Source organism: Pinus tabuliformis, chromosome 8 (assembly GCF_031772625.1).
Source record: "Pinus tabuliformis cultivar Carrire ecotype Pingquan chromosome 8, CPIR1, whole genome shotgun sequence".
In the NCBI taxonomy this organism is placed as follows: domain Eukaryota; kingdom Viridiplantae; phylum Streptophyta; class Pinopsida; order Pinales; family Pinaceae; genus Pinus; species Pinus tabuliformis.
The window spans coordinates 527,852,826-527,876,509 of NC_142294.1; the positions used below are offsets into that span (position 1 = coordinate 527,852,826).

The window sequence follows — 23,684 nt, forward strand, 5'->3', positions numbered from 1 at the left end:
CTTGACAACGTACTCTATTTTGAGTCAAGGATCTTCTAGATAGATTCTACTCGTCGAGATGTTTCCGTTGATATATGGCATGCCAAGTAATTCTTCACGGTTTGAGAGATATTCATGTTTGAAGTTGGTAACCCCAGTTAGTGGGCTAAAACCCTATTGGGTTGTGGCATGGCACTCATAATTGATTTTGGTCATTGAATAGTCAATAATTAATAATTTTTTAAGCTCCTAGAATTCCTCCAACATTCTCTATAGAAGCCCCTCTCAACGCTATAAAAAGAAATCTCATATATCCTCCAAAAGGAGTGATCGTGGCATTTTCGCTATAACTTCATTTTTGTGAAGTCTTAGATTCTGAAATTAAAACCCATTTGATTTGCAATCCTGATGAACGTCGTGACCGAAATTTAGATCTTGGTTCACTATATTTTCGGAGATATGATCTGTGGAAGTTAGGGTTTTTGCAGGCTCTCGAATTTCATCTCAAAGAAGTGACCGTGGGAAAATAGTCATAGCTCTCTCTTTGAGAAGAGGATTGGAATTCTGTAAGAAGTGGCGGATAGTACATGGACTGTAGTTTTTTGTGTATCAATTTCAGAGCCAAAGGAGGAAACAGTCACACGTGGCACATCGTACAAGTTCGCTCTATTGAACTAGTCCATAATTAGGTCATTGTGAGAGATTGGGCATAACTTTGCCTTGAAGAGTCCAAATCGGGTCAAACCTGTGGCATTGGAAAGAAGACTCGGAGGGCTACTACAGGACCGATGATCACATATTGGGGATTTGAAATTACAGAGATACATCAGATTAAATATCGTGCTCCTAGAAGGAAAGAATAAACTAGATCAAGTGTTGTCAAGGGGTGCAAAGGACCAGACTTTCTAGGGCAGCAAAGAGCAAGGTGCAGCAAAATGATGCAGCAGAGGTAAGCTCTAGGTAAGTATCTTTTGTATATGCATGTTCATCTCTTAATTGCATTAGGTTCTTTGTATTCTAATTTGTTGTTTTTATTTAGCACTGACATATGCTCTGCAGGATGAGGTAAGTTTTGCTATTATCATGTCATGGGTATTTCCTTGAAGACTTTTTGCAGGTATTATATATTCATCAAGAGAAGACTCAATGCATAATATAATGTTCTAAAGAGTGAGAAAGGGTAGCATGACAAGAGCAGCAATCAAGGTGTAGAACAACAGCAAGAAGTTCACCACATGAAGTCTTCAAGTGGGAAGCACTACATACAGACATTATAAAAGTATCATTGTACAAAGTCATTGTAAAAGCATCATTGTAAAGGTTGTACAAGTGTCTATCTGCCAAGAGTTGAAGAGGCAGTGTCGGGAGGTCTAGGATCATCATTAGGTGATTGTGTCATAGTTGGGGTTATGGTCTAGTGTTTCTTCTTCTTCTACATCATTCTATATCATTGTAAAGTGGACCATTTTCCCTAGTACGGGAGTCCATTCTTCTTTTATTGTTCTATAGGGTGGTAGGGTGGTGCTAGGCTGGTGCATGAAGTCACCAATAGGTTCAAGCCTGTGAAAACTTCAGGGTGGTAGGGTGAGTTGTAGCTCATTGGGTGTTGGGGCATCCGTTCAGTTGACTACTGAAGAATCTCGGGCATTGGAACGTCCATCCAGTGAGAGATGGAGAAGAATGCTTTTCTAGAATTCTAAGAAATTGTTGCTTTCAGTTGGGGCTGAAGATTAAAGAATTTATTAGAAAAACGTTCGGTGGTTTTTGACCCGGAGGGGGTTTTCCACCTAAAATCTTTGTGCCTCCTGTGTTCTTTTATTTACTGTTATTACTGCATAAATGTTAATAATAATTGAAGATTAACTAATGCTCTGAAAAGATTTAAAAGTTCTAATTGTAAGAAATACTGATTCACCCCCCCCCCCCTTCAGTATTTTCCAACAATTGGTATCGGAGCTTGGTTCCTTCAATAGCAGTTTAACAACTGGAAGGAGATCATGGAGCATACCAAGAATGGTGTACCTCTATTCAATGAAAATAATTATGCACTTTGGAAAGGAAGAATGGAGGTCTATCTCTTGGCACAAGGTTACGAAGTATGGGACACTGTTCAAAATGGCTTTACACCAACCGCGGATGAACAAGGTAAGAAGAATTTGGTAAATGATGCAAAAGCAAAGAATATTATTATCAGTGGACTTATTGAATCTGCTTATCATAAGGTGTTGGGTTGTAAAACCGCCAAAAATGTATGGGACAAGCTTGAGAATATATATGCAGGTGACTCAAATGTCAAAGAAGCAAAGCTTCAAATCTACAGAGCAAAATTTGAGCAACTTAGAATGAAAGAAGATGACAACATTGCTGCATACTTCCAACACGTTGATGAAATAACCAACACTCTGGAAGGATTGGGAGAGCCTGTTGATGAGAAGACTATTATACGAAAGATTCTTAGAACGTTACTAGGAAGATTCAACCCAAAGGTATCGGTCTTAGAATACAGTGCAAATCTGGACAAACTCAACAAAGAGGAATTACATGGAGTTCTCATAGCATATGAAATGAGACTTGATGAAGAAGAGGGTACTTCGCATCTAGAAACTGCGTTTGCTGCATCTAAGAAAACCAATAAGGACAAACAACCTTCAAAGGCAAAGACCTGCACCTGCACCTGCAAGTGTGAAGAAAAGGAAGATGATGAAGAAGGTTTTTCAGATGGAAAATATACTTACTTTACGAGAAAACTAAAAATTAGTAAGGGAAAATTCAAAGGTAAACTTCCATTGATATGTTTCGATTGTGGTGAGGTTGGGCATTTCGCAGCAAAATGTCCGAACAGAAGTGATGGAAACTCAAAAGGAAAGAAAGGCTTTAAGAAATTCAACAAGCAAGGCAAGAAGAAAGGATTCAAAAGGAACTTTCTCTCTAAAGAAGATAGCTCATCATCCGATGAAGACAATGATAGTGAAGAAGAAGACAATGAGAGAGTACTATTTATGGCCAAGCACAATAAACAAGAGGTATCAAACAACGAAGAAGAAGGGTTGACCACAGAAGAATTTTCTAAGGAGGCAATCAAGCTTATAAAAGAGCTCAAGGTTGAGAAGATCTGTTCCAATACTCTTGAAGAACAAGTTCAAGTTCTCAAAATTGAAGTTGAAGAACACAAATCTATTGAAGAGTCACTTCAAAATAAGTTGGAAGAAAGCAATCGAGAAAGGGAAGCATTGGAAGTCGAAGTAGTCTCGCTGCGTAAGGAATTGAAGAAGGGAAAAACTATCCAAAACTATGCCAACAATTCAAGGGCATTGGAAGAACTCATCAACAATCAATGATCTTACAACGACAGAATTGGCCTCGGTTATAAAGAAGAAGAAGTAGGACCTTCTACAACAAAATACAATGAACCTATGAGATCTGACAGGCATGTAGACTTCATTGGACAAGATTCGCAAGAACAGCCTTGGAAGACAATTCCCCGACGAATATTTCCATCCAGGTACCAACATATTTTTCATGGCTATTGTTATTCATGTGGAAAATTTGGTCATAAAGCTATAGAATGTCACACGTACCCTAGGAACCAATACAATTCCAGGAGATCTGTCAAATATGAACCTCCCAGGGCTCAACGAAACATCAATAGATTTGAACATTTAAGAAGTAATATTGAATGTTACAAATGTCGAAACTTTGGACACATAGCTAGAGACTGCAGACTTGAAAATCCTCCAGAATAATCTTCGAAGCCACAGAACGAACGAACATGGAAGAAGAACACTGATAATTGTGCTCTTGCTCTCAAGGCTCAAAACAACAAAGATGTGTGGTATGTTGATAGCGGTTGCTCAACGCATATGACTGGAGATAGAAAGAAATTTGTATCTCTGAAAGAGAAGAAGGATGGAACTGTGTCCTTTGGAAATGATGGATCTTCAAATGTTATAGGATCAGGTACTGTCAGTCTCGGAAGCAAAGATGCTCTAGCCAAGAATGTTCTATTGGTTGAAAACATGAATCACAATCTGCTCAGTGTTGGACAAATGTGTGATCAAGGACACACAATGCTATTCAACTCCACAAAATGTGAAATCAGGAAAGGTAGGTATGGTAAAATTGTGGCTATAGCAAGTCGAGCTCCAAATGACATATATGTTCTAGATGAAGCAACTAAAGCATGTCTACTAGCTAAAGAAGATGAAAGCTGGTTATGGCACAAACGAATGGGTCACATAAACTTTGACAATCTTTTCAGGATAAGCAAAAAGGAAGCAGTACGAGAAATGCCGAAAATCTCAAAACCTTCCAACACACTATGTGAGGCCTGTCGGCACGGCAAGCAGGGAAAATTCGAATTTAAAACAAAAGAACACCTTGCATGACATCCATTGGAATTGATACATATTGATCTATGTGGTCCTATGGGAACAAAAGGCTTAGATGGAGAATTATATTTCATGTTAATGATAGATGACTATACCAGGATGACAGCCGTCAGTTTCCTAAAGAAAAAATTTGAAGCATTTGAGTGCTTTAAGATCTACAAGGAGTTGGTCGAAAATGAAACTGATTTAAAAATAAAGTGTCTAAGATCAGATAATGGCGGAGAATTCACTTCCAAATTATTTCAGCAATACTGTGACGAAAATGGAATAAAAAGACAATTTTCAACAACACGAACACCTCAGCAAAATGGAGTTGCTGAAAGAAAGAACAAAACCGTATAGGAAATGGGTAGAACAATGCTGAAGGACTCAAAATTGGATGAAAAATTATGGGTTCAAGCAATTGATACGACAATCTTCATTATCAACATAAGTCTTCTCAGAAATAATTGCAATAAGACCCCATATGAATTATGGAAAGGAAAACTGGCTAATGTAAAATATTTCAGAATCTTCGGAAGCAAATGTTATATCAAAAGAGAAGATCAAAAGTTGGGTAAGTTTGAATCACATGTTGATGAAATCTACGACGAAAACAGATAGTGGAGAGCATGAATGTTACATTTGACGAAGATAGTGTTCTAACGAATAATGATGAGGATCTAGAATCTTTGAAACTTGAGATAGAGGCTAAAAAAGGTACAGAGAAAATTTTAGAACAAGAAGCAACTGTCAACCAGGAAGAAGTAAATAATGATCAACAAGATATACAGGAACAACAACAAGAAGCTCCTACAAAGAGAACAAAAGAATGGATTCAAAAGAACCATCCATGAAATCAAATCATTGGTGACATAAATGAAGGAATTGGAACAAGAAAAGGTCAACAGCTTCGTTCATCACAACAAGCTCACATTGCTTTTCTAGCAACCTTTGAGCCTAGTAGTTTTGAGGAAGCCAACCAGAATGAACATTGGGTAGCAGCTATGAATGAAGAATTGGATCAAATCGAGAAGAATAACACCTAGGAATTAGTTCCACGACCAAAAGATAAAAATGTCATTGGGACTAAATGGGTGTCTAGGAACAAATTGAATGAAGATGGACAAGTTACCAGAAACAAAGAAAGATTGGTTTGCAAAGGCTATGCACAAGTGGAAGGAATTGATTTCGACGAAACATTTGCACTAGTTGCCAAAATGGAAGCCATCCGGATGTTTCTCGCCTATGCATGTTCAAGAAAAATAAAAGTCTACCAAATGGATGTTAAGTCAGCGTTTCTGAATGGAGAATTAGAAGAAGAAGTTTATATCGAACAACTTGAAGGTTTTCTACTATCAGAAAAAGAAGACTATGTTTGCAGGTTAAAGAAGGCTCTGTATGGTCTCAAGCAGGCTCCCAGAGCATGATATGCTCATCTTGACGGATATCTACGTCAACAAGGGTTCAAGAAAGGTACTGCTAATAGCAATCTCTACGTACAAATAGATAAAGATAATTTAACAATCGTTGAGGTATATGTGGATGATATGATCTTTGGTAGCAATGATGAGCGAATAAGTAAGAACTTTGCTACAAAGATGCGAAGTGAGTTCGAGATGTCTTTACTTGGTGAGTTGACATACTTCTTAGAGCTTCAAATATCTCAGCAAGAGAAAGGAATATTTATATGTCAAGGCAAGTACATCAAGGAAATGCTCAAGAAATTCAAAATGGAAGATTGCAAACCCGTCCTTACTCCAATGGTAACAGGTTGCAAATTGAGCATAGACAACTCAGCTAAGGATGTGGATAAGAGGTTGTACAGATCTATGATTGGTAGTCTTTTATATAACAGCCTCCCGACCAGATGTTATGCAAGCAGTTGGACAAGTAGCAAGATTCCAAGCAGCACCAAAAGAATCACCAGGGCAACAATCTCATTATTCAAGCCTTTAGAGATGCAGATTGGGCAGGAAGCGTTGATGATCGTAAGAGTACTAGTGGAGCAACATTCTATCTAGGTGGTTGTCTCGTATCAGGGTTGAGCAAAAAACAAACCTCAATCTCGTTATCTACAGCAAAAGAAAAATACATTGCAACGGCAAGTTGTTGTACTCAAGTCCTTTGGATGAAACAAACTTTGCAAGATCTTCAAGTACAATTTAGTGAGCCTATTCCCATCTTCTGTGATAACACCAGTGCCATCAACATCTCCAAGAATCCTGTCATGCATTCAAAAACAAAACACATTCCAATAAAATATCATTTTGTTAGAGAACAAGTCGTTGAAAAGAATATCAAACTTGAATATGTTGGTACAAAAGAACAAGTAGCTGATATCTTCACTAAACCTTTACCTTGTGAAGCATTTGAATATCTTCGCTAGAAGCTTGGGATTCTCCCAAGTTCTCATTAGATTTTGCTTTTTCAGAAAATAAAGGGGGAGCGGAAGTGTGTACATGTCTGCAGGATGGTTGTGTGTTAGGGGGAGTTACCCTTTGCCATTGATGTCAAAGGGGGAGAGAAGGCAGTAGGAAGAGGTGCCCTGATCGCAGGGGGAGTACTTGTGTTGCCATCAATGCCAAAGGGGGAGATTGTTGATCTAAAGATGATCTGAGGTTGTCATTGATGTCAACCCAAGCAGCACCAGGGGCTACCCTGATCTTGCAAGGGAATTTTGACTTGACAACTTACTCTATTTTGATTCAATGATCTTCTAGATGGATTCTACTCGTCGAGATGTTTCTGTTGATATATGGCACGCCAAGTAATTCTTCATGGTTTGAGAGATATTCATGTTTGAAGTTAGTAACCCCAGTTAGTGGGCTAAAACCCTATGGGGTTGTGGCATGGCACTCATAATTGGTTTTGGTCATTGAATAGTCAATAATTAATAATTTTTTATGCTCCTAAAATCCCTCCAACATTCTCTATAGAAGCCCCTCTCAACTCTATAAAAAGAAATCTCATATATCCTCCAAAAGGAGCGATCGTGGCATTTTCGCTATAACTTCATTTTTGCGAAGTCTTAGATTCTGAAATTAAAACCCATTTGATTCGCAATCCTGATGAATGTCATGACCGAAATTCAGATCTTGGTTTGCTATATTTTCAGAGATATGATCTGTGGAAGTTAGGGTTTTTGCAGGCTCCCGAATTTCATCTCAAAGAAGTGACCGTGGGAAAATCGTCATAACTCTCTCTCTGAGAAGAGGATTGGAATTCTGTAAAAAGTGGCGGATAGTGCACGGACTGTAGTTTTCTGTTTATCAATTTCAGAGCCGAAGGAGAAAACAATCACACATGGCACGTCGTACAAGTTCGCTCTACTGAACTAGTCCATAATTAGGTCATTGTGAGAGATTGGGCATAACTTTGTCTTGAAGAGTCCAAATCGGGTCAGACCTGTGGCATTGGAAAGAAGACTTAGAGGGCTACTATAGGACCAAATATCACATATTGGAGATCTGAAATCACAGAGATACATCAGATTAAATATCGTGCTCCTAGAAGGAAAGAATAAACTAGATCAAGTGCTGTTAAGGGGTGCAAAGGACCAGACTTTCTAGGGCAGCAAAGAGCAAGGTGCAGCAAAATGATGCAGCAGAGGTAAGCTACAGGTAAGTATCTTTTGTATATACATGTTCATCTCTTAATTGCATTAGGTTCTTTGTATTCTAATTTGTTGTTTTTATTTAGCACTGACATATGCTCTGCAGGATGAGGTAAGTTTTGCTATTATCATGTCATGGGTATTTCCTTAAGACTTTTTGCATGTATTATAGATTCATCAAGAGAAGACTCAATGCATAATATAATGTTCTAAAGAGTGAGAAAGGGTAGCATGACAAGAGAAGCAATCAAGGTGCAGAACAACAGCAAGAAGTTCACCACATGAAGTCTTCAAGTGGGAAGCACTGCATACAGACATTGTAAAAGTATCATTGTACAGAGTCATTGTAAAAGTTGTACAAGTGTCTATCTGCCAAGAGTTGAAGAGGCAGTGTCGGGAGGTCTAGGATCATCATTAGGTGGTTGTGTCATAGTTGGGGTTATGGTCTAGTGTGTCTTCTTCTTCTACATCATTCTATATCATTGTAAACCATGTTCCCTGGTACGGGAGTCCATTCTTCTTTTATTCTTCTATAGGGTGATAGGCTGGTGCTAGGCTGGTGCATGAAGTCACCAACAGGTTCAAGCCTGTGAAAACTTCAGGGTGGTAGGGTGAGTTGTAGCTCATTGGGTGTTGGGGCATCCGTTCAGTTGACTACTGAAGAATCTCAGGCGTTGGAACGTCCATCTAGTGGGAGCTGGAGAAGAATGATTTTCTAGAATTCTAGGAAGTTGTTGCTTTCATTTCAGTTGGGGCTGAAGATTAAAGAATTTATTAGAAAAGCGTTCGGTGGTTTTTGACCCGGAGGGGGTTTTCCACCTAAAATCTTTATGCCTCCCGTGTTCTTTTATTTACTGTTATTACTACATAAACGTTAATAATAATTGAAGATTAACTAATGCTCTGAAAAGATTTAAAAGTGCTAACTGTAAGAAACACTGATTCACCTCCCCCCTCTCAGTGTTTTCTAACAGTTGGTCCCCTTGACCATGGCAGTTGGCCATGAAGTCTTCTTCCCTCTATACCATCATTATATTCACTAACACATATAAATTGAAGGGTGGACTAAGAAAATGTTACTTCCTCTTAGGGGTTGGAAACCGTTGATTTGGGGTAGCATCGAATGTGCTCTAGGCTTCAAAATTTGCAGGAAGGCTTAGACACATGCATTCTCCAATACCCAGAAATCCTTTTGGGAAATTCCACCCAGAAATAGTTTTACTAAAATAATTAATCATTTTTAATGGGACCCTAAGTCTAAACTTAGGAAATTAAAATAATTAATGGTTATTAATCTAAATTGTGGGTAGAAATTCTATAAAAAGGCAGAGATCAAGTCAAATGATCCTAAACATTGATTAGAATCTAATCTGGGCTGTTGATTGATCAACGAGAGGATTATAAGAGGAGACTTGATGGGCACTTGGAGAACACACCAGAGGCAGATACTCAGTTACCCGAGTAAGATCGATTTTCTCACTGGTCGAAGTTCGGCAAGAGAAAATCGAATCAGAGGGAGAGTTGCAGGTGAGAAAGGAAGAGAGGGCATCAACACATTTAGAGAGTGCAAGGCAGCAAGACGCAGAGCAGGAACAGGGTGACGCAAAAAGAGGTAGCGCAGAGGCAGTTTGACGCAAAGCCTGCATGGGCAGCTTGATGCTGAGCCAGGGAGAGCAGTTTGACGCAGAGAGGATCAGAAGGATTCCATGGAAGAAGTGCTTCACCTGGGGTAGAACTTGGTCAAGAAGTGTCTGTAAAATTTCTCATTCCTATTTTGCTGGTTGTAATTTGTACATGAGAATTTCCTAAAGAATAATAAAACCCTCATCTACTACACCGGTTTTCCCATATTGGGTTTTCCGGAGACGATTGTCCAAAAATAACTATGTCATTGTGATTGTATTTGTGCTAGTATTTTTTCTTACATTTACTTTTTGCAATGTTTTAATTGTGAAGCCTGTAGTAGAATATATTTTGATATTTGTCGTAAGAATACCGTGAATAACTTATTTCTGAGATAATAAGTAGAATAAATAATATTAATCACTGCAGTAGGATTTCTATTTAGAAATTTTGACATGGTATCAAAGCTAAAGGGAAGCAGAAGGAAGAAGTTGGAGGACCCAGCTTTGAAAGGAGAAGGGAATTCGAAATTCCTGAAGAGGCAGTAATTCGAATCTCCCAAAGGGTTGCGTAGTTCAAGCCAAAAAGATTGGATTTCGTGGGAAAACTCTCTTTGAGTGAGTCAACAGAGAGGTAAGTCTTTCCAATCGAAATTTGTTAGTGGTAGAAGGAATAACGAAGTAGAAGATTCAGCAAGGAGGGTTGTCTCAGGTGGGAGGCAGTTTTTCCTGCAGTAGTTGTTGGGACAAGCTGGCGTCAGAAATTGGCACAATATGGATACTCAAAGTGTCTCAGATTTATCTACCAGATTAGATGAAGAATTCGCATGCCTAGCAAATTCAGCGTCAGCAAATGTTTGGTACATTGATAGCGGGGCTTCAGCCCATATGACTGGAGTACGAGAACATTTCTCGAGCCATCAAGAAGAACAAATGGACTTCCAAATAACTATATGAAACAAAACGAAATGTACTCCAATAGGGAGGGGCACCATAGCATTTCAAATGGAAGCAAGGTCCGAGCCACCAATTTTCTGCATGTACCAGGATTAGGAATGAACTTGATTTCAGTGTCCCAATTACAGGACAAGGAATATGATGTATACTTCATGGGAAAGAAAGTATATGTCAAGCATCCAAGCTGGAAGAAGAAAAAACAAATTGGGATTCGAAGCAACAAGTTGTATAGGTCGCAGCTTGAATCACCAATGGCACTGATACACAACAACTATAATGGTGAGAAGGAGCGAAATGAATTATGTCACAGGCGAATGGGGTATTTACACCATGGAGCACTGAGGATGCTCAAAGAGATTGTTACAGGGGTACCAATCCTTAGTAGTGAACATGATGACTTATGTAGAGGATGTGTGCTAGGGAAGTACGCTAAAGCATTTTTTTCCAGAAGTAACAATAGAGAAGAATGCGTATTAGGATTAATACACTCAGATATCTGCGGTCCTATGTCCACAAGAGCTCTTAGTGTGTGGAAATTTCTAAGTCTGACACATCAGAAATCCCTACTGCATTATCTGGTTTATTATTTCCTACTTGTTCTTTCCATTAACAAGTTATTTATTAATATAAATACCGAAATAAACACAAATGCAACCTTCACACATATACAGATCAACAACTAAAATAACTGGGACAACACAAGGGACACCATTATTTTTGGACAATCCTCCCCAGAAAAAACCCAATGTGGGAAAACCGGTGCAGCAGATGAGGGTTTTATTATTATGCAGTTTTCTGAATACAACTAGGGTGCCAGAAATGGCTCACCCTTCAGAGTTTTTCCTTGGCAGAAGTACCTCTCTTCAGAGATAGATATTCCGGCTGATCAGCAACTAGATGATGAGCCCCACAGTGACTTCAATTGTTCCTCAGTGCGAAAGCTGCTCCAAGCTTCTCTCTAGAACCGCGTCACCCTCTATGGCTCTGCGTCTACCTCTCAGTTCTCAGTTTGCCCCACGAAAACACCATTGTGCAACTCTTTCTTCCCAGCGTCAACTTTGCTAGCCTCTGTGTCTGTCTGCGTCATTTTCTCGACCTCCTGCGTCCTCAGCGTTGGCCCTCCAAACCTCTGCGTCAACCCAGGTTGCCTCTGCGTTGTCTCTCTGAAACTCTCTCTGCCTCTCTGCTATGTATTCTCGGCCTTCTGCCGAATTGCCCCTCGCTACAATAGATCACTAACTCGATTTCTCAGCAAACCCTGCCCCAGAAAATCGAATTGACTGATCAACTTGGTGTATCTCCAACTAACCCTCAAGCCTCCTCTTATACTTTTCCTGTTGACGATTCAACGACCGAGATTAAGTCCCTAATCAACGGCTAAGATTAGATCTGGCTTGATCCTCGTTATTTAGAACTTTCTCACCCATATTATATTAATACACATTAATATTTTAATTTTCCTAAGTTTAAACTTAGGAACCCCATTAAAAATATTAATTATTTTAATATCTCTTCATCCGGGTGGAATTTCTCCAAACGATTTCTGGGTCTTGGAGATCTCATGTGCCTTAGCCTTTCCACCAATTTTCATGGCTAGAGCACATCCGATGCTACCAAAAATCAACACTCCCTCTTAGCGAGGAATGTGCTCTAGTAATGCCTCACCATAGAAGCATCACATTGATCCTCCGCATTGGTACCTGTGCTGATGCTTGGCCTGCTGCCTCACATCCACTGCACTACTGCTTCTTGTACTGTTGCCCATGACACTGCCACTGCCACTGCTACATCTATACTACAGCTCCCTCTCAAAATGCTACCTCATGCTGCCCATAGCACTGCCACTGCTACATCTATACTACAGCTCCCTCTCAAAATGTTGCCTCATGCTGCCCATAGCACTGCCACTGCTAACTGTTGCACTGCAACTCAGTTACCGAGAAGTAAGTAACTGACTTCACCCAAACATTGACATCCTGGTCAGTTTGGAAGCCTCGTGATGCTGAAGCTACCTCTGCTGCTATCATGTGCACCCTCTGCTGCCATTGTGCTGCTGCAACCACCTCTGTGCCTCTCGCACTGCTGCAACCTCCACTGCGTTGCCTCAGATTCCTGCACCCTAGCCCTACCTTGCAGATCCATCACACTTTGCTCCACCCGACACCTGTCATCATGCCACTGTTGTTAAGGGCTCCCGTAGCCGGATGTGATCCAGGAGTTTGGGTACCTCAAGGATCCTGCCCCCTAGCATGTAGTCCTCCTGACTACAACTCGATGTCACCCCACGTCTTCTCTAGAGGTGCATGAGCACTCATGGCACAATCGTCATCAGTCTCGACCTCTTTCTCTGCCTTAGCTGGAGCTGCCTTTGAATCGAAAGCTTCTCCCTTGCCTTTCTTCCTGGGACACTGGGATGCATAATGACCCAACTCCCCACAATTGAAGCACTTGAACTTGGAGATATCCTTCTTCTTCCTCTTCCCTTGTTGTCCCGCAGATGTTAGAGCCGCATCCTCTTCCTCCTCTTTCTTGACTCGCACTCCCTTACCACTACTCCCCGCCTTGGTCAACCTCCTGATCTCTTCCTGTCGAAGAGCTGCCCACATTTCCTCCCAACCGAGAAGAGTAGCCCTGCCCAAAATACTTTGGATAAATGTCTCCCACTCCTCGGAGACTGCATTAAGGGCAGTCCTGACCATAAACTTTGGATCCGGTGTAGACCCCACGGAGGTAAGTTGGTCGCGAATCTCTGGCAACCTGAGAAGGAATGGATCTATCTGCTTTCCTTATGCATCTGATATGACCTCAACTGATTCTCCAAAAGCATCTTCTGTCGCACAGAAGAGCCCTAGAATATGGTGGTCAAGGTGTCCCACATCTCCTTTGTTGTGTTCTTCTCAACAATATGTGGTATGACATGATCTTTGACCCTGTCTAGGATCATGCACTTCGCCCTTGCCATTGCTTCCTCATACTTCTCCTTCTCAGCTAGGTCAACTGAGATAGCCACTAATTTCAAGGAAAAGTCCTTGATGCGATGTCGATCCAGGATTGCCAGGATCCTGGCCTTCTAGATGACAAAGTTGGAAGCCCTGTCCAACCTGTCCTGATCCCTCAGTCCGTTCACTGCCATTTCAGCTCCTCTTCTAAACTCCCTCTGAGTCTCGACTCCCCTCCTGGAAATCTCCCTCTGAGTCCTGATTTCCCTCCCAGAAATCCTCTGGCCAGCGGTCGAACGCTCCTATCCAATCCTCCTTGCAACTGCAACTCAGATCTGGATTCCTTGGCTAGAAATCCGTTGAGGTAGTGACTCCCTTTACCTTGGTTCCATCTCCTTAGACACTGTTTTGTATCGACAGAAACAACGTCCCACCAACTCCTCAAATCACAATCTACCCACAACTCCCCAAGCCCTGACAACTGAAGAAACTTAGCCTTTCAAGTTCTGTGCAACCTCGACAAAGGCTGAATCTGCCCCTCCGGCCAACTGCGTCAATCCTACCTGGCTGAGTAGGATGACATGGCTCTTTGTGAGCCTCTTCTGCCTCTGTGCTGGCCCTTTCCTTGGCTCAAAATGATGACGCAGGCTCTGTGTCACTTCTTCTCTTGCTGCTTATGCTCTGGAACAACGTTGTCTCTCGGGACAACTGCTTCTGCTACAAATTTCAGATTTCTGCTGGTGTCTTTAGTCCTCCTGTGATCTACAATGCTCTGATACCATGTGGAAATTTCTAAGTCTGACACATCAGAAATCCCTACTGCATTATCTAGTTTATTATCTCCTACTTGTTCTTTCCATTAACAAGTTATTTATTAATATAAATACCGAAATAAACACAAATGCAACGTTCACACATATGTCATATACAGATCAACCACTGAAATAACTGAGATAACACAAGGGACACCGTTATTTTTGGACAATCGTCCTCGGAAAAACCCAATGTGGGAAAACTAGTGTAGCAGATGAGGGTTTTATTATTATGCAGTTTTCTAAATACAACTAGGGTGCCAGAAATGGCTCACCCTTCAGAGATTTTCCTTGGCAGAAGTACCTCTCTTTGGAGACAGATATTTCGACTAATCAACAATCGGATGATGAGCCCCACAGTGACTTCAATTGTTCCTCAGCTAGAAAACGAAAGCTGCTCCAAGCTTCTCTTTGGAACTGCGTCACCCTCTATGGCTCTGCGTCTGCCTCTCATCTCCCAGTCAGCCCCATGAAAACACCACTGCGCAACTCTTTCTGCCCAGCGTCAGCTCTGCTAGCCTCTGCATAAGCTTTGCGTCAGTTTCTCGGCATCATGCGTCCTCAGCGCTGGCCCTCCAAACCTCTGCGTCAGCTCTGGCTACCTCTACGCTCTCTTCGACACTCTCTCTGCCTCTCTGCTATGTATTCTCGGCCTTCTGTCCAAAAATAACGTTGTCCCTTGTGTATTTGTCTTGTTCTATTTTCAGTTCATGATCTGTATGTATGTGTATTCTGCAATAGTGTTTTCATCGTTGTTTAAATAATTAAATAACTTGTTGAATGTAAAAACAAGTAGGAGATGATAAACCAGTGATTGCAGTAGGATTTTTGATGTGTAGATTCAAAAATTTTCACATTCCTTAATGCATGCTATGTGCCCAATGATTCGAAGAATAGATGGGTGCATAAACTTCACATAGTTTGGTATATTCGGCTTTCTTATAAGCTAAAAGATTTTACTTGGTTAGTAGTCTACTAGGGGATTCCATCCGAGGCTTGGGTGGCCAAGAATGGACTTTCAGATGGCTTTTGTCTTATTTTCCATCACTTGGAGACAGTGAAGCATATTTTATGTGAATGTTAGTCCGCCAAATCTTGCTAGAGTTATCTTGAGGATCAGTGTTCAGTGTTTCTTCAGGGCAGGATTCATTGTCATTCTGGATTGTTTGGAGATTTCCGCTCTTTAGTTTGTACTGTGTTCTCTGGGATATGACATTTCTTGCAGATCCCAGCCTTATTCATTCTATGGAAAATCAGGTGTAAGTTGCTTTTTGATCATGGGGTGAGCCTGTCATCTACCTTTTGTTCTATGTGGAGGAATGAGGTACCCATCAGCACTTGGCTAAGGGTGCTGTTGATCAAATATGTACATTCTTTGGATCCACCAAATTATTATGATTTTATTTCAGTTTTAGTAGCTTTGAGGAAGAACTGTGATGTCCATTTTATATATCCTTCTACATTTTGCACAGCAGTTTGTAAATATAATCTATTTTTCAAAGAGAAAAACTTGTTGGTGGACTCTCTTGCTCATCCAAGACGTTCCTAAGCTGTAATAAGATTGTCTAGAATGAAACACATTTTGATAAACCTTGTCTGCTAAGGATAAAGATCAATGTGATTGCATGAAGATGTATTTTCTTTACTTGAAGTGGGAACTGGTTTCTGGAAAAAAATCTATGACTTAAAATACCTGGATAGGGGACCGACTATATGCACATTTTCAAAGCCCTTTCTATCTCCTTGCTGTGATACTGATCATCTTTCTTCCAAGCACTATATTGGTTGCATTATCCCTAAATCACGTATTTTTCCCTATGGCATGCATTTGGTATTACTAAATATTCTCTTGTTCTGTAAATCTAAATATATAACATCTATGTTCACTTGCTGCCGCTTTCCTGTTTTTTTCTGAAAAAAACATCTTATATTAACAAATAGATTACATGCCTTCCCACTGCTGCTTCCCTTGCAAATAATTATAGGTAAGTATTTGCTATTTTGTTCATTGAGATTAATGTAATCTGCATCAGAAATCAATTCAGACGCAGTCAAGTTGTATTTTGTTCTAATTTAAGAAATTAGACACTAGGTTCATCTAATAATTTGTTGTAGTCCAGACTCCAAATCCCAAACAGGACAGCAACTGGTTTGTTCACCGGTTCAGGTAATTAAACGTCAACTATTCATATTAGAGGTAGGATAGCTCAGAAGCTAAGAACTATTTATCCTACTGGCATAAACCGATAAGCCTGAATAGCAAGAATTAAGTAAAATCTTGGATGCCCTCTTGAAATTTTGTTTCATGAGTGACTTACCATTCAAGGAAAAGAATTTAATAACTACCTGGTACCCTGTGAAACCAGATAAAACTCCAGCCCCTCCTAATGTTAAACCCTTCCCCATAGCAATTAATAAGTTGTACACCAATGGATTTCAATATATATACAACTAATAATGAAAGTTGGAATAGTGTGAAAAAAATCTATGGAAAACGTTCTACTTACATTCAAAGCTTTCTGCGCCTCTCTCTCAATCCAAATGATTCCATGGTCAGAAGTAGTATTCAGTGAAAGGATAATATGCTCAAACCTCTCCTCAACTGGAACAGCACTTTTCACCTCCGGTGGATACCTTCCACATCTGCAGCATACGAAATTTCCAATAATAAGAGTTATTCATAGAAAAGTGCACAGAGTGTTCTCGTTAGGCTTTAACAGAAATCTAACTAAACATGGAAAGAGAAAATTCAATGTAATACTTGGCTACATTAAAGACTATTCAATAAGATCAATGTTAATTTCTCTATATTTGGAATATGAAATATTTATAATAGCAACAATCGCACAGCTGTCTAGTGTCAGAAAGTCTTCCTTGCCAGATATACAAACATATTCCATAGATCCTCACTTGTTCTTTCAAACAAAGAGAATTAAATTTATTTTTTTAAACCATGGTGAATTGGTAATTCTTTGGATTAATCTAAGGGATGCCCAGGATCAACCCTTGTGGCTACCTTATAAACACCATGAGCATATCTAGCAACCTGCAAGCCAGATATACCAGATCTTATGATTTAGCAAGAGCCGAGACTCATGGATAAGGGGAATCTACTCCTTGAACCGAGATCATAGCAGGCCATATACTCACTGACATTGGTTTCACCCAATGAAACTTACCATTAAACTACATATCACTGTATAAAGTTATAAACAAAGAGAATTAATTATGAAGCATGCAAATTAAGTTATACAGACCCGAACCCTTAAAGAGAAGGCTCTGAAATGAGAGTAGGGAAATCTATTTAAAAGATAAATCTTTTATTCTCAAATCCACGAGTTCCCATACAAAGAGATTTATCTAGCCATTACATAATTGTTTAGAAGATGCAAAATAGTTTAAAACTAACAATTAGCACGGGAGCATCATAAAATTTTCGATCAACATGAAGTCTGAAATAATTCCTAATAGTCAATAAATTTTGTCTCCTTTACTGGGGCTATTATCAGGCTCTTCTAAAGTACAAGAATCACATTCTCTGTACAGCCTAAAAGATTTATCATTGCCAGTTCCACCGCTACTGTGATACAAAGATCAAAGAGGGGGGAGAATTTAATCTACCTCTAATTCAACTTGGATAAAATAAATAAAATACTAGCAAGCTATAAAGCTATAGTGGCTCAAAATCACGTGCAAAAATAAAATCAGATTTTATATCATTACTGTTACCTACCAAAATGGATAAATGCCATAGGAGAATTTTTCTAGCCAACATCAATGTCACATAGTTCAGTTTGAATTCAAATTCAACAACCATATGAATTATATATATCATCTATATCAGTGATGACAATATCGCCGATATTCGGAAATATCGCAATATTTTTGGGGAGACTAGATATCGCTGAGGAAATATCGCTATATTTTGTCTCCCGGAAAATATCGCAATATTTCCGAAATATCGGCGATATCTCGGGAAAATATCGTGCTATGATGCAAAATATCGCCGAGCTCAGAGAAAAATTCGCCGCCGCAGCTGGAAAACGCCGATTTTGTTTTTTTTTCACTCATTTTGTTTTCTGATTGCTGGAGAAGAAAGGGGAGAGCATTGTGCTTGCTGCCAAGGAGGATTCAAGGGTTGAATAGCCATTATCGCCACCAACAATGAATATTTTGTTGATCAAAGATTGAAGAATAGTGAGACAATCTTCATTTCTTCCATTAACAGGTATGTTCAAATAAACCCCTATGTTAATGAATTTTTTGATAGTTTTAGGGTTATTCTTGCTTGCCTATTTTCCTACAAACATTTTGCTTGTTTTTTTTTTTCCATTTGCTATGATTTTCATGCCCATGAGCAAATGCAAGGGTTTTCTCCATATTTGGACAGCAAACTCCAATTTTTTTTTAACTTTCAAATGCACCCTCTTATTGTCATTTATGATTTTTCATTGAATTCACATTGCAAATAATGTAGCAAAAAAATTATTTTGTAAAATGAGGTGGTTATTACTTATTAATTCCATTTTTTTTTGGTGCCCTAGGTTTGAGTTAGCTCACTACAAAATTCAAATATGCCAAAAGCCTTGGACCCATTTTGGGAGTATGGGGAGCCTGATGGTGGGACAAATCAGGCATATCTATCATGCAAATTGTGTGGGACCAGGATGACAGGAGGGGTTACACGATTGAAATACCATCTGGCTAGACTCACTGGACATGATGTTGGGATTTGTACAGTTTCTAGTCCGGAGCTTATATAAAAAGCTCTTGAGGAAATTGATGAAAAAGACAAAGAAGGAAGAGACAGAAAGAAACAAGGTTGAACATGCAGGTAGATCTTTCAGGATATCTTCTTCTGATTTTGATGCTGAGGGTAGTGGGAGGGGCTCCACAACATCACCTGCTACTGCTAGTGCGAGGTCATCATTTTTTGTTCCACGAACAGGACATGGAGCACAACCTGGCATAAAATCAATAGTTAAAGAAAAGGAGAAGTAGATAGAGTCATGGGGAGGTGTCTTTTCTGGAGCGACTTACCTCTCAGCATCACCAAAACCAATCCATTTTGGCAGCCAATGTGTGATGCTATTGCTGTTGTGGGCCCAAGGTACAAAAGTGCTACATATGAGGAGTTGCAGGGGCCAATCTTCAAGCAGAAAAGCAAGACATCAACTCTAGATTGGCGGAGTTGAAAAAAACATGCGAAGTTTCTCGATGCACAGTGATGTCTGATGGTTGGACAGATAGGAAGGGTAAGACCCTGCTAAATTTCTTGGTACATTGTCCTAAAGGTACCATGTTTATTAAATCAGTGGATGCATCAAAACATATCAAAGATGCAGCAATAATATGTGAGTTGTTAGATGGGTTCATTCGAGAGATTGGTGTGCAGAATGTGGTGCAAGTCATAATAGACAATGCGGCTAATTATGTGTTTGTCAACAAGATGCTTATGGAGAGGCATCGCACATTGTTCTAGACTCCATGTGCAACACATTGTCTCGATTTGTTCCTTGAGGATATGGGGAAACTCTCCTTCATCAAGGAGGTGGTTAATATGGCTAGGAGCGTCCCCAAGTTTATTTATAACCATGCTTTTGTTATTAGCCTCATGAGGAGGTTCACTAGAAACAAGGAGTTGCGGCGTCCTGCGATCACACGTTTTGCCACAAACTTTATTACTCTTCAGTCTTTGCTTCAATGTCAGTTCTAGTTGAAGCAAATGTTTGTGTCTAATGACTGGCGTAATTGTAGATTGTTAAAATTGGCAACTAGGGCCAAACTCCATGTGGGTCATCTTATTAATGGACGCAGATATTTTTCTTGGATCCCTGTCATCGAGAGGTGTAGGATTGATCTAAAGATCATCCAATTTCGATAAGTATTCATGGAGATATGAATTTATTTGTGTTATGGGACAATTCGTCAAGGTCAGCCAGCAACCAAATAAACCCCACTTGTGCTCAACGTTTCAGTATAAATAGAGGTGGCCTTCAAGTCATTTCAACACACTTGGGATCTCTTCCTCTCTACTTGTCTTTGGGTTTTAGTAGGACGAGAGATCCTAAGGGATAACGCTGCCCTAATCCAGAGGGCAGAAGCCGGAACAGCCGAAATTGCCGGAACTGTCGGAATTGTCGGGAACTGTCGCGAAAAGCCAGAACTGCCCGAACTGTCGGGAATAGCAGGAATTGGCAGAACGGCTGGAACTGTCAGGAATAGTTGGAATTGTCGGAACTGTCGGAAACTGCCGGAACAGCCGAGAAAGCTGACGCAGAGGGGAAAAGCCGGAACTACTGGCACTGCTGGGAATAGCTGGAATAGCCAGAATTGTTGGAACTGCCGGAACTGTCGGGAACTGCCGAAACTGTCGGGAACAGCCGGAATTGCCGAAACTGCCAGAACTACCGGGAAAAGCCGGAACTGCCGGAACTACCAAGAATAGCTGGAACTGCCGGAACTGCTGGGAATAACAGGAATAGCCAGAATAGCCGGAATTGCTGGAACTGTCGGAACTGTCGGGAACTACCGGAACTGCCAGGAACTGTCGGAACAAGCGGGAAAGCTAACGCAGAGGACAGAAGCCGAAACTGCCGGGAACAGCCGGAATTGTCGAAACTGCCGAGAACAACTGGAATTGTCGGAACTGTCGGAACTGCTAAGAACTGCCAGAATTACTGGGAACAGCCAGAACTGCCAGGAACTACCAAAACAGCCAGAGCATCTGTCTCTGAAGGAGAGCAGCATGCAAGGGACAACTAACTAACATTGGGACAGTTGTATGGTACTTAGCAGCAAATACACCAAGCATGCTAGGGACAACAAGCAAGCAAGATGCAGCCAGCACATAGGTCAGTATGGCAACATGGTGCAGCAATGGCACATAATGCAGTACAATGATGGGTACAGTCATGATTAATGAAGCATGATGAGATGCAGCATAGTGATGATGGGTGCAACATGGTGCAACACGGTGAGGTGCAGCATGATGACGAAATGCAGCACAACGATAGGTGGAGTCACCTTGGAGAATCAGTTAAAGCAACATGTCTTCAACTGATCTCATGTATCATCTTCTTAGAGATGATCTATGCTCTTATCTAGATAAGTCAAAGTGTTGACTTCTGTTGTAAACGTACTATCTCTCTCTCTCTCTGCTGAACTATTGAAGAACATATAAGAAGAATTGATCAAGGGTTTCCCCACATTGGGGTTTGTCCCTGGCTAGCGCCACATCTTATCTCCTCTTGTCTTGGCTTGTCTTTAGCGATTTTGTTTATGTTCTATTTGCAGTTTACTTTAATGCTGATGTGATTGCTAATCTGGAAAAGATATTGATTTAACTGTGAAAATTGAAATAAATTGCTCTAAGCATAGAACATACCTAAAATTAAAATGGTATCAGAGCTGAGGTGAAGACAATTGCCCAAGAAAGAGTGAAAGAGCAATCACCGAAGACAGTTGGGAAAGGACAAAAGGATCAGTGGATTCCTCATCCCTCTTCAAATTCACCGAGGGTGAAGTCAAAGCAGAGAATATTATCAGAATGGCGCAGCGGAAGTTTCTGATGGCCTACCTAAAGATCACTTCATTGGGAAGTTTGGATCTAAGGGTGGAAGGAAAGGAAGATGCCTTGGTTGTAATAAGTTCGGCCATTATGCGAAGGAGTGTCTGAATGGCAGAGACACATCTCTTGATGAAGATAACAATCATTCCAGGGACATCTTCAATGATCAAAGGAATGACAGGTAATGCAGGTCATCAAGGAAATGGCTAACTCTTCAAAGAAAGCAAGGAACCCCAGGTATGAAGAATCAAATGTTGTTTTTGATAAGATAAAGAAGCGTTATTTTGTGTTGACCCTCTCCTTCAGATTCTTTGGGAATCTGGCTTATTGATTGTAATGCTTCAAGGCACTTCATCGGATAGAAGGGTGCACTCTCTAATTTGGTAAAGACAGAAACAACCGTGGGATTATACATGGAGTCGATGCCACCTATCCCAAAAAGGGTGTAGGGAATGTTACCCCTCAATTGAATGAGGGTAACTCGATTCATTTACAGAATCTCTTTTATGTACCTGATCACAAGAAGAACTTGGTGTCCATTTCGGCAATGGAAGTCAAAGGTTACAGGGTGGTACTCATCGATGGAAAGGTACGTGTTTGAAAATAGAATTTTCAAAAATGTTTTTGAGTTCAGGGTTGTATCAAGTTACAGGAATTCCATTGCGGACCATGTCCATTAACACATAGCACCGAAGGTCTATGAGTCAGATGGTGGCATGGATGCCTGAATTCAAAAAGAGCATGAAAGTACATGTTTGAGATGTACCAAAGGAAAATCTTATAAGGGGACCATTCCCTTCATGCAGCAGGTCCATAGGTTTGGAACAACCCGAGGAGTCTAAGATTCATGATCGAGAATCTCATGTATACAGGTGGAAGAAATCCCTCTATGGCTTGAAGCAAAACACCTCGAGCATAGTATGAGAGGATTGATAGCTGTCGGATGAAGCTGAGATTCACTAGGAGTGAAACCGATCCAAACCATTACCCGAAGGTTGTGGATGATAGACCTCTCATACCGGCACCTTATGAGGACGACCTATTTCTGACAGGTGCAAAGTTGCAAACCCTCTCATTTGCAGAAGTAAGAGGGAGTTGGATTCCAGATGTGGAATGATACACTGCAAGCCTGTGACTACCTCGAGGATCTTAACTTTCAGAAGTTATATGGTAGTGATGTCGAACCAGATTTGGGAAATGCCTCTGAGTTTCATAAACTCATTCACGTTGATGTTCTTGGTGAACTTCCGTCCAGACATATGTTTTGCAGTTAGCATGGTGAGCTCATACTTGGTTGAGCCTCACTGGATTGGTACCAAGAATCTTCTGAGATATCTTCGAGGCACAATCTCTCATGGATTGAGATACACTGCAGAAATATGAAACTGCATGATTATTCGAACGCTGACTGGGCAGGCAGTGTGGAGGATCACTAGAGCACTTCTCAGTGCTGGTTCTCTTTGGATTCTGCTTCGATATCATGGATGAGCAGGAAGCAGAAGTCGGTTGCTATAAGCACCGCCGAGACCGAATACATAGCTATGAGTATGATCTCGTGTGAAGTTGCATGGTTGCAGAAGCTCTTAAGTGAGTTGTTTGTACACATGATGAATACCACTGTGATTCTTTGTGACAACCAGAGGGGGGATTCAATTGTTGAGGAATCCTGTATTCGATGATTGCTCCAGCAGATACACATCAGGTACTGCCTTATCTGGGATATGGTAAGTCGATGAGCGAGGAGGCTCCATCACATTGAGACTGATGTACAGGTTGTAGACATTTTGTCAAAACCCCGGGGAAAGGTCAAATCTGTGACTTT

The 23,684-nt window shown here is 40.5% G+C and overlaps 1 protein-coding gene across 3 annotated transcripts in view; it reads right to left on the minus strand.

Annotated features, from left to right (window-relative positions):
• The window catches only part of LOC149236479 (uncharacterized), a 424,387-nt gene that overhangs the window by 104,292 nt on the left and 296,411 nt on the right, over positions 1-23,684 (minus strand). For all 3 annotated transcript variants that reach the window (XM_089372402.1, XM_089372401.1, XM_089372403.1), the window contains exon 4: positions 16,800-16,935. In XM_089372402.1, the coding sequence (XP_089228528.1) occupies positions 16,800-16,935 (136 nt within the window). The remainder of the gene's footprint in view (positions 1-16,799; positions 16,936-23,684) is intronic.